Here is a 12,602-nt window from a genome sequence, read left to right on the forward strand (position 1 = left end):
AACTGTTCTCTGAAATTAAGCCTGTTGTTTGCATGAGGCCCAAACAAATTTAATAATCCACACAATATTTGTAGTTCTTCTATGAACAAGGAATAGTCACTACTTTGAGGCAATAAATATGACCTACAAAGAGAAAAAGAATGAATGAAAGCTTGAATTCTGACCAAAGAATGATGGGTAACTAACTCTTCTCAGCAACAATGCATGAGATGGGCGCTTCCATCTAGCTCTAGGCAGTTTTATTTATCAGCCAGGTTAGAGTATTTGAGAGCCTGAAACTCTCTAGTTTCAATTAATTCTGCAAAAATTCACATTTACAACATCTTAGTGAATCAGATAGCTCCGCAGTGATTCTTTAGATAAGACAAATTGCTTTACTTGATGTTGTTATATTATCATTCTTGCTCTAGAAGCTTAGAGACCATTATATTGTGTCAATGCAACATACCAAACCTCCAATAAAATGAATTAGTAGCAGATGCTGTCATTCTCGTTTTTATACAATCAAAATATAAAGCCAATTTGTCCGTCAGCAAAAGAGAATAGTTACAAACATTTTAAACTTAATCCAAAGTTCAATTTGTAATATCTGTGCTATCCTGTTGATTAACCTGATATAATGGTAGCTATAAGAACAAGGGATAAAATACCTGATAAATGAAAATTTCCATTTTCTTTCTTTCTCTCTCTCTCTCTCTCTCTCTCTCTCTCTCTTTCTCTCTCTCTCCTCTCTCACATTTTTCATAGTATTGCACTTTAAAATATAAGAAATTCTCACAAGATTCATTCTCCATCAAGATGTGAATATCCTGCAGTTGCCTATGTAATTTTAAACTGCCATCTTCCAAAATCATTTGGAGGCCTACAGTGTGTATCTTCTAGGTCAAGGACACAACTATTTGAAATGCAAATACTAAAAAGAAATAGTAACTCTTCACTGATGATTTTTTTATTATATAATTCCTTACATTTTGTTGTTCTGCATTCTGGCAGGTGAGTTCGGAGAGGTATGCAGTGGACGTTTAAAGCTGCCTTCGAAAAAAGAGATTTCAGTGGCCATCAAGACCCTGAAAGTGGGCTATACAGAAAAGCAAAGGAGAGACTTTCTGGGAGAAGCCAGCATTATGGGACAGTTTGACCATCCTAATATCATTCGACTAGAAGGAGTTGTTACTAAAAGTAAGTAAAGCCTTAAGATCTGCTTCTCATGTGTTGTATACATGTTGTTTAAACTCAAACCCAATCACCAGAATTTTGAGCTGAGTATGATGGCTTTTGTCTGTAATGCCCACACTATGAGAATTAAAGCCAAGAAGACTACAAGTTCAAATCTAGTTGAGGCAATTTAGCTACTTAGCAAGACTCTATTTCAAAATAATCTCTTAAAGAGCTTGGAATGTAGCTAAATGTGAAGGCCATAGGTGCGATCCCAAGTACTACCATTAAAATTAAGTTTTTCAGATGTATATCCATTTCTAACAAAAATAAAAGTTTAGGATTAATGCATTGTGCTTTGACATGCTATATATGTTAGATGTTGGGATTTTTAAAGATACGCGAATAAAAGATAGTCAAAAAGAGAATTTCTGGTATGCTGACAGCAAGGAAAACAGTGACTCAATTTTAACAAGAACTCCCAGCTAGCTATCTGCCTTTTCTTTATTGTTCACCAGCTCCATTTAAACTCTCAGATCTTTACCCTTTCTGCCCTCCTGTCTTTAGGAAAATTATAGGAGTCTTGGGAATGCTTCTGAGCTGTAAAGATTGGGATCACAGTAAAACCAGGGCCTTTTCTTGGTTCTCTGTCGATTTAAAATAGTTCTGATCTAGTTTCCCAGGTGGATTCGTGACTCCTCCGGGGGAACTGGCTTACCGCCCATGATAGAGATCTGAATTTATTTCCATGATGGTTTCTCCAGCCAGGCTCAAAAGGGATCCTGAGAGGCTGATCTGTGATTCTTGGCTCCAATCCCAATGGAAACCTCTTGGGAATGTTTCGAGACTATTTTTTCTCAAGATTTTGGAGCACAGGATGAAGAATAAGTGAAATTGGCAGCACATTCCATACAGTGAAAGACAACATATGGCAGGGAATTTGGCATCCTTTAGGGGATAATTCACTGGCACCACATTTACATATTCTATGGTTAGCAACAGACATTATTCATTATATTTCTCACAATATTAGTTTTCTTTAGCATTACATAGAGTACTTTCCAAATGGCACTGATGCCTATTCTCACTTAAGTGTGACTAAAAAGGCATTTCCTTCTTCATAAGAACAGTATAACTGAAATAGATTTTTATTTCTTTTTGAATTTCATATAAAATAAAAAGAATGGATTACTTGATAATGTTGAATGATCTAGCCATACACTGCATGTCCATTGTCTTTATGTTTGTCTTTATTAGTGCGTGTTGTAGTGCATAATGTTTACATTCCTCATGTGGAGTTGATACATGGACATAGTACAGCTGAATTCCTTTTTTCATCCCCTTTCCCTCTCTCCATCCCCTCTTCTCCATCTCTTGACCCCTTTCCCATTTGAGAAACATCTGTGTTCTACTTCTTATTGCCAGTATTTTATTTTTCTTTCTTTACGGTTTTGGTTTCACATATAAGAGAAAACATCTATATCTATGCTTACGTGTCTGATTTACTTCACTTAACAATTATGGTCTAAAGGTGCATTCATCTTCCTACTGTTAAGTCATATAAAAAGAACTTGTTTCTTGCCTCTGTATACCTAATACTCAGTCCATACGAGTAGTAATAGCAGAGTACTTTTTGACCATCCCAATATCATTAAGAAAAAAAATCTGCCTTAATTCTGTTTCTAAAACATTATAATATGGATTTGTTCTAACTTACATTTAGAGTAAGATTTAAATTTGATATATCTCTCTGGTCAAGTAAGTATGTAAGAAGCTGTCACATCTAAGTTTAACTCATCTCATATGTTATAAACATTATAGAATATTAGACTTTGAATTAGCTTTTAAAACTCTAAGAGCATAATTGCATGCTCTAATTCTGTCACCTTATAATAACATAAGGAAGTACAACATTCTCACAATAAAGCTCATATGTTGCTTTTAAAATAAGTACAACAAATTTTGTCTCCAAAACAAGATATTAATAATATTATTCTTATTTTGTTATCTCTATGATTGTGAAAGATCCATACATAACCAGAGTGATAGACAGCTTCAAATTTAATAAAAAATCTGCATTTAAAAATAAGCATTTACGTTCAATCCCCAATACCAGAGAAAGTAAAAACAAGCATTTATGTATTTAGATTAATATTTAGTGGGTCAGACCTAGGATGTGGATCAGTGGCCCAGCACCTGCCTGGCAAGCAGGAGGTCTTCAGTTCGACACCCAACACCGCAGAGAGAGAGAGAGAGAGAGAGAGAGAGAGAGAGAGAGAGAGAGAGAGAGAGAGAGAGAGAGAGAGAGAGAGAGAGAGAGAAGAGAGAGACAGAGAAAGAGAGAGAGAGAGAGAGAGAGAGAGAGAGAGAGAGAGAATCACTGGTTTTAAGATCAAACTCTAACTCAACGTTACTGGTTGTAAGAAATCTTGGAAGTCCAATCATAGATACTTCTTCACATAAAACATAGAATTAACAGGACTCCTTTGCTATTTTCAGATTCATTTAAAATGAGATTATAAAATATATTAAATTGAAAAAAATCATGTAAATCTATTTCACCTGTTCTGGTTGCTTTGGAAATATTACCAGTTAAAAATCTGTGTGTGTAGAAGAAAATTTTTGAAAATAAATCCTTGTGTTTTTTTTTTCTTATTGACAATTCTTTTTATTGTTACTTACTTTGCACTGGAAATACTAGTTCTATTACATTGTTTCATTTTCAAATCCTTTAGAGAAAGCCTTTGATTGAATCATTGTTTTCACTTATCTGAACTGAACCATAAACAATTTTAATGACATGTTAAGGTGATAGAGTCTGTGATCTTCAAAGTAGCAGAAAGCTGCAGCATAGTCTGCTCAGAACTAGGTACCAACATGTGTTATCAATTTTAGTTAAACTTCAAAAGGATGGAACTTGTTTTTAGCAAATGTTTTACATTTCTGCCATCACACCATTAGTTAAATGATGTTGAGACTCCAACAATAATTTTCATTGGCAACATTTTTGCCCAGTGAAATAGAAGGAATTGTACTAGATGAGAATAGTGTACCTCCTGGAAATTAAAAATATTAGGGTGGAAGTCAACTAAAGCTTCGTATTAGAAAGGTCATACAGTAATAATTAAGAGATTTTTTCTAATTAAAACATATCTGTCTTCTTATGAGTGTTCACGTTCCACTAAAGGGTTAGACATTGTTTTGCACCTCTTTATTCCATGATCATAGAAGGAAACATGGAAATAAGATATTAGGCTTTAGATGCAATAATCCTTGTTATTTTCTATTTATGTCTCTCTAAAAGATTTCTGTACTTATCTCAATAGCATTATATTTCAAGTGACAATCTTAGTAGAAAATAGATATATAATGTTTGTTTTACTAATAATTTACAGAAATATTTTGCTAGAATAAGAAAGTTCAAAAATTATGATAAGACAACTTGTCATATGTTATGACTGCAAAACTGAGAGCCTGAGTTAGGAAGGCAGCAAGTTCGAGTCAATCCAGGTCAACATAGCAACTTAGCAAGACCCTGTCTCAAAATAAAAAGTGCAAGTTACACTTATAAAACAGGACTATGGCAGGACAGGTCAGAGCAGAGGCCCTGGTTCCATTTTCAGTACTGCAATCACTCAATCATTTCAGTTAATTAATCAGTCAATGAGTTCTGAACATGTCTATCTACATTCTCACATCAGCTCAATTAGAAAAATCTCTACTCAAAATATTAGGGATGAAAATAAAGGAAGGAATGCTATTTTTACATATTCAAAGAGCTTTTATTTCCTTTTGAATCTCCACTATGAATCTTGGGTGAATTTGCCACATTTGAATTACAAAGTGATATGGTATGCCAGGGATTTAGCTCAGTGGCAAAAGCACCTACTTTGCAAGTGTGCAGTTGTGAGTTCGCTCCCTGGTACAAAAAAAAGAAAAAAGAAAAAAAGTGATAAGGTATATTGTGCATTTTCTTCATTTATAGTTTTTAAAAAATTTTGAAAGACTAAATTCAACTTACAAATTTTGTTAGAATTTTGTTGGATGTACTCTAAAACTGCATTTTATATACTGCTAACTTATGCATGTAGGAACTGTGCTAAAAGACTAAGACATTTAACAATACATTTGTTTAACAACTAGGCATTGCTAATCTCATACAAACTTTTACAAATACTCTTAAATCGTGATTTTTGATATCAAGTAATAAAAATAATACCATAAGTAATAGTAACCAGTTATTATAATTCATAAAAAATTGATAACGGTAATCAGAAAACTGTCTTTAGCAATGCAGACAAAGAGTACCATGATCAAACTGAATATATTCCAAGAATTCACAGTTGGTTAAATATTTTAAAATTTTCAACCTTTTACAACATTAATAGATGAAAAGAAAGCTCATCTCAATAGGAACAGAAAATAACCTTTTGAGGATTGTTTTTAATGTAACATGCACAGAAAATACATGTGCCAGATAAAAGTATGGGAATACCATCAAAAGAAGAAGAAATACACCTTAAAAACTATATTTGATCGTAAAATACTACAGCATTTCTTTTAAAATTGGAACTAGAATCCTGCTATCGTCACTTCCTTTCAGAACTGTACTAAAGATCTTATACTTTACAATTAGACATGGATAAAAGCCTAGAAAGCTTGAAAATATAAACACAAAACTATCCTTGTAAAATTGAGCAGTAAGTTCATATTGCTATGAACTGGTGTGTTTTGTTTCATTTTGTTAAGTTTTTGGTACCTAGAATCAAACTCAACACCTCATACTTTCTAGGCAGTTGTTCAGGCCACTGAGTTATATCTCCAGCCCAATATTACTATAAGCATTAATGGCACCAGTATTGATTCAGTTTGGACTGGAATAAGGGAAAGTAACATTCAGTTTATTGTGATGTTAACTCATTTCAATTTTAGCATAAATAAATGGAAGTATCTTAAAATAAGCTGAATATTAAGCATTCTGTGTGTTAAGACTGAGAGTATAGTTGGAGAAGAAAGACTTGAAGGTAGTGTTTCCAAGTCTGATTTTGAAGAGAAAATTTTTTTTGAGTCTGACACAAGAGGCATAATCTAAGCTCTCGAAACTGGCTCACTGGTAAGTAGTGGGCTTAGAACTACAAGCACATGGAGTTGACTACTCTCAGTGCTCATAGAACAGCAGATTTAACATTGTTCATTACAACAGAATAATTAAAATGATTAAAATGGAGTTTGGAACATATACCCCTGTATTTTTGTGTTGATTTAATGAGAAAATCACAGAAAAATTCTGTAATTCCATGTATTACAATATTTTAATCTTTAGGTTTTCGATCTTTTACTTAGGAATACAATTCTTAGACATTTTGAATCACCTTTCTTTCTTCAAGCAGTAATTCAATGATTATAAGTGTCTCTCAACTGCTGGGGATATTGCATGACAATGAACTGATTTTAAGAAACTAATTTGGTTCTTCTTATTATGTGAAACTTCATCATGTCTTTACTCAGAAATCAATTTAAGAATAAAAGTACAACTCCTCCATTGAAGACTCTGTTTTATTTATTTTTGGTGGAGTTTTGTTCCAGCCAGTCCTACAACAGTAGCTCCATTGAGTTTAGCCTGTATACCCAAATGCATTTTGTGGTTGGTCTCTGAAGGCAGTGAATAAAAAACAGGCTGTCTTGAAGAAGTCCATCTACACGAAGTCTATATATAATTTGTAAATCAAAATGCATATGAAATATTATGCATATTAGACTACCAATGCATTGTATAATCGATACCAAGTGAATTGGTATCGTATAAAAAATTTTTCTCTGCATTTAATGCACGTTAGAGCTAGCTCTTCACCACTATTCCAGAAACTCTTTTTATGCCCGTATTTATCTAAATTAAGATCATAATGGAGACTCTAAAACAGAATGTTGCTCTCCAATGTAAATTACTTGTGATTCTGTTTACTCTTTGTATATTTGGTTTGTAGAATCTTTGAACTTAATGTGAAGCATATTTTCAGACTTGCCCACCTTAACTGATCTGTTTACAAATATATAAATTGTAGAGTCAAATGCAGCCTGATCTGGTTTCTGAATGGTCATGAGGCTTTGCCTTAATTGACTGGTTTGATATTTTACCTACTTTTATTTTCTTCGCCAAACATTCCACTAGACATGCTAATGAGAAATGAATTGGTCATGTGGCTGAGAGCCAGAGGATATAGGGATAAGCAAATGCCTGAGTAGTACACAACGCAGTAACTTGTAGAATGAGGTGAACAATCTCTGACTCCATTTGATGTATATATTAAATTTTGGCAGCATATTATTCTCTCAAGAATTTGATTAATGAAGGAAATAGAAACTGATGGTCTACAGAGAATATGCACATACAGGATTTCACTCATTGATTCCAGGCAATTTTACTCCAGGAAAGGTCTTTGGGAACAATAGTTCAGGAAGTATTAGAGGTGCTAAGGCAAGGGTCAGTCTTCTGTTTCTTTGAGAATATTGCCCAAATTGCATTTAGTTAGAATTTGAAAAAAAACAAGCTTTAAGACACAAATGCTTTGACTAAGTTGACGTTTCAAGTATTATATCAATTAATTGTATGTGAGGTGGTACCTAGAAAATATAAATAAAACAATGTCTTATCTTAATGGAAATAGATCAGTATATCTGTTAATATTACATTTGAAAATTACCAGGGAAATTTTACAGAATTTAATAGTTTCTTTGCTCACCTGAATAAAAAAGACATACATTCTATGTTGTATTCAGGTTACTTAATTGGTTAAATGTAACCTACATGGTACTCATCAACGATTTGCAAGCGGTATAAATTGGAATTTTCACACTTAAAAGGGAAGTAATTTATTTCCTAGTATCAGAATGGCAAACTAACCCTTATAATGTAGAAGGTACATAAGAAGAAAGTTTATGTCTGTTATACAGTTAGACATATATGACTGTTTTTTTTAAAAATCTATTATTTAAGAACCTTCAGTAATTCTCCACTGTAATTTAACTCAGTCTTATGAACTTTGAAAAATAAAATTTTCTCTTAATTGGAAAGATCTGCAAATAAACAACATAGTAATAATCCAGTAAGTCTCTGTAATGTAGTAATATATCTGATATGTAAAATAGGAGACAGTCATATCTGGGATCTGCTCAATCATTATCTAACCTTATGATCCAACAAGTTTCACAAATTTACAATGTTTTCAAGTGAAAACCAGCAAAGTAGGAATAATGAATATTACTAAGGTGTAAAGATGAGGTGAGAATGAAGTGATATAACACTTGTCAAGTACCTAATCCAATGTCACAAATTTTTAATTACGGGAACATTTTTCTGGCATTTCTTATACATCACCAATATTCTGTATGTTTTTCAAACTGTTTTTCATTACACAGCCCTTAGTTATTATAATGTGAATACAGTGAGGGTTCAGCTTTGTTCACATAACATTACACCGTAAAAGTTGGGTAAAGTGCTACAGTTTTCAGTGTCATTTTAATTCACAGTAGACTATAAACCTGACGTGAAACAACTACTTTTCATGATTAGACATGATTATTTTTAGCTAAATATATATAGTATGCTTAGCATTCTTTGTCTGATGACTTTTCATATTTTAAAAGTTCCCCTCAGTGACAGCATAGTGTAGGTAGGTTGAAACTTTTAGCTTAATAATTTTTCTATTGTATGGCTTTGTTAAACTGTCCAAATGATGTGTTATTTACTGCATTTCTAGGTAAGCCAGTTATGATTGTCACAGAATACATGGAGAATGGTTCCTTGGACAGCTTCTTACGTGTAAGTGAAATGCATATGCGTATGCATGCATATTTATGAATGAGTTGCTGAAAACATGAGGGAAATCTTCCAACATGCCAAGCAATTAGGTCATCTAAATTTCAAGTGTGACCGAAATTTTCTGGGACTAAATAGGAAAACCTGTTAACTTGCATTTTTATTTTGCAGGATCTCAATATTAATTGTTTAATTTTATATTTAGCAAATTTCAGCCCTTTCTAGTGCTCTAGTTAAAATAAAACTAACCATAAAAACCTCTAAAACAAATAGGCATAAATAGTTTAAGAAATATTCCATTCTCTTTCCTAAAGTAACCTCAATCTGTGATTAGGTGAATTATCTGTGTCTCACATAGTACTGTCTATTAAGAAACTACATGTTTTGTGTTATATACTATAAACTACTACATATATTTTTTTCTTAATTGAGGAATAAAATCTGGTGACATATTTTAAAATTTTTAAATTTGGAATAGTTACACTGTTGTATTTAATAGATCGTTTAAAATTTCAACAAATGCTACATTCAAAGGAAGTAAAAGTTTATGATCTCTAAGGTACTACAAATCACGAGTCACTGCAAAGAATAAGAAAAGCCATCTCAGGAAGCTGAGGCAGGAGGATCATTATAAGTTTGAGACCAACGTGGCCTACAAAGTGAGCCCAAGGCCAGCTTGAACTGAATAGTGAGCCTCTGTTTCAAAAAGACAAAAAAAAAAAAAAAAAAAAAAAAAAAAAAAAAAAAAAAACACATGCATCCTGTACTCAAGGCATCCTGTACTCAAGGTGTTTTTATTGCAGTGGACAATGATTATATTCTTAATGAAGAGTCATGACATGTATGTAACACATCTTAACAATTTTTTATCTATTTTCCTTTCTTTACCTTTCTGCCTCCCTTTATCTTTTGATCCACTTTGGAAAAGATCTATCTCATTTCCTATCATCTTTCCTTTATTTTGCTATTTATTTACATTTTATATTTTTCATATAAGAGAAACCTTGTGATAATTAAGCTAATATTTAGTACTTTATAAATTGAGAAATAATTAAATAAATGTGAGATAAAACATATAGTACGATTTATAGAGGAAAATTCTAATTTTTTCTAAGAATGAAAAGTGATATACTAAAATTTTAATATTCATGAACAAAATATAATTTTTAGCAAAGAGCATTTTACAATTATTTAAAACATTTTACAATTATTTAAAAACGTTTTCCAAATCAGATGATTTTAACTATTATCAAAACTTCACTTAACACTGACATAGATATTATAGATATAAAAGTGAATATTATAGATATAGATATAGATATAGAAGTGAAATTTTATAATAGCACATTACACTTGCATTTCTGATTTAATCCAAGTGGATTGGAAATTCTAAATCTAAGACTTTGCTTCTGTCTCCTTTTCTTTTTACTTTATAAACTGCAAGTTAAGGTTGAGTAGAAACACATAAATTCAATATAAATTTTGTACTAATTATGAACTAATTATGATAATAATTGAAATTTAGTATCTACCGTATTTGAAGCAGTTTTTAAAATGTCTTAAAATTAGTAAGAAAGATATAAGTTCCATTAAGGAAATGAACCATCAAACTGAAATAGTTACTAGACACATTTCCTTTTGTGTTGTTTTGTTTTCGACATTAATGGTCCCAAGTAGAAGGTTGTATATTGCAGAAATATTAAAAGAATCTGCTTAGAACCTCCTGATGATTATGTAATACCTTATTTGCTAATACATGCACAATAAAACTTTGTTTTATTTTTGTATCCATTTAGCCATATGCTTTCAGTCTCAAATATTTTGAGCAAAATGTACATAGCCTTATTAGAAAAACCTTGTTGAGATTTAAAGGAAAAAGACATGGTCTTGGCTATTTGAAACATATCCTAATTGTACAATGGGAATGATTTGCAGAAACACGATGCTCAATTTACGGTCATCCAGCTTGTGGGGATGCTTCGAGGGATAGCCTCTGGTATGAAATATCTGTCAGATATGGGCTATGTTCACCGGGACCTTGCTGCCCGTAACATTTTGATCAACAGTAATCTGGTGTGTAAAGTTTCTGATTTTGGACTTTCACGAGTTCTAGAGGATGATCCAGAAGCCGCTTACACAACAAGAGTGAGTAACATGGATTTTCCTTTCTGTTTTAATCTTTGCAATCCATTTTATGTCATGTGAACTCTTAAGTAAGTAGGAATCATGACTGCAAGTGCTTTTCAGTTGTGCTTTCCACTGAAAGACTAAAGGAATATTCTCCTAAATTTAAAATATTATTACTCATTCTGGGGAAAATAGGCCACTGTGTAAAAGGTGTCTTAGTTGCTTCATTCAGTGCTGGGACGAAATACCTGATATCCACAATTATGAAGAAAAGTTTATTTTGGCTCACAATTTTCAGACGTTTCAGTCGGTAGGCAGCGGGCTCTATGGCAGAACTATGTGATAGAAGGACCTGGGTGGAAAAAAGCCGCTCACCTTATGGTATTCAGGAAGCAGGCAGAGGAGGGTGCAGGGAGGAAGCCAGAAAGGAAATGTACCTTGTTGTTCACACCCATGGTGTCCCCATATTCTTGGCAGACCTCGTTGTTAACAGGAAAGTAGCCTACAGAATCCCATCATGTACTACATCTCTACCTATAGTATCAGGCTCTTTGGTGACATCATGACATAAACATTAACAAAAGGAGTGTAACAATTCTAACTAGGAAACACCATACTTGGTCTACGAATCATTTACTTCAGATTTTTCTTTGTCCCTTATATATAAACATCAACAAATAATTATTAAAATAGATTATCTATAGTTTCATTTTTAACTATTTTTCATTAATATTATATCTCTTAAAGATATTTTACTGTTCAATAAGTTTTCTTTTCACTTTACAGCTTGGTATACTGTTTTTAATTTTTATCAGCTTTTAGGCAAACTCTATGAAGCAAATACTGTGTATCATATTTCATTATTTTATAGAAATGCATAAATGATATATTTTGCATTCACAAATATATAAATATAGTGATTTTCTTATGGCATATCCTTAAAAGTGCATTGTCAGTATCAAAGAGTGTGGGCTTCTTTTAACTTTAATTCATTTGATTCAAAATAGTTTAGGCTATTTCTTTGTATGTTTATAGATATATTTCTTTTAAATCTCATTTTAGAGAATTTTTATGGCAGAAAATTTAGAAAACTGCAGTAACAAAAAATAAAGATCATAGTCACTCTAATAATACTACCTAAAGAGGGCGGGTGTTAACATTTTAATGCTATCTTTTTCAGAATACTTTTCTATATAAAAATAATTCTTATACAGATAATGATTCTTATATAAGTAATTCATATATAAATAATAATTTATTTTACATATAGCTAAGTTTTCACACTGACTATGGTGCCATATAATGTGTTTCCAATTCATCAATAAATGCAATATTTTTACCCTATATAAATTCAAATTTTTAAATTTCATATTTCAAGCTTAAAAATAAAAAATACAGAAAGTTTCATATAATTAAATATTGTTTTACAACATCATTGAAAAATCTATCCTATACCTTTTTAATTCACATACTTGATTTATTTTATTTGTTTGTTTATTTATTC

General features: G+C 32.0%; 1 protein-coding gene across 2 annotated transcripts in view; it reads left to right on the forward strand.

The window, feature by feature from the left end:
• The window catches only part of Epha3 (EPH receptor A3), a 368,574-nt gene that overhangs the window by 315,507 nt on the left and 40,465 nt on the right, over window positions 1-12,602 (forward strand). For both annotated transcript variants that reach the window (XM_063224777.1, XM_063224778.1), the window contains exons 11-13: window positions 994-1,179; window positions 8,913-8,974; window positions 10,907-11,116. In XM_063224777.1, coding sequence (XP_063080847.1) covers window positions 994-1,179; window positions 8,913-8,974; window positions 10,907-11,116 — 458 coding nt within the window. The remainder of the gene's footprint in view (window positions 1-993; window positions 1,180-8,912; window positions 8,975-10,906; window positions 11,117-12,602) is intronic.

This window comes from Cavia porcellus, unplaced genomic scaffold (genome assembly GCF_034190915.1).
Source record: "Cavia porcellus strain 051 isolate PalLab524CR breed Dunkin Hartley unplaced genomic scaffold, mCavPor4.1 scaffold_15, whole genome shotgun sequence".
NCBI classification, from domain to species: domain Eukaryota; kingdom Metazoa; phylum Chordata; class Mammalia; order Rodentia; family Caviidae; genus Cavia; species Cavia porcellus.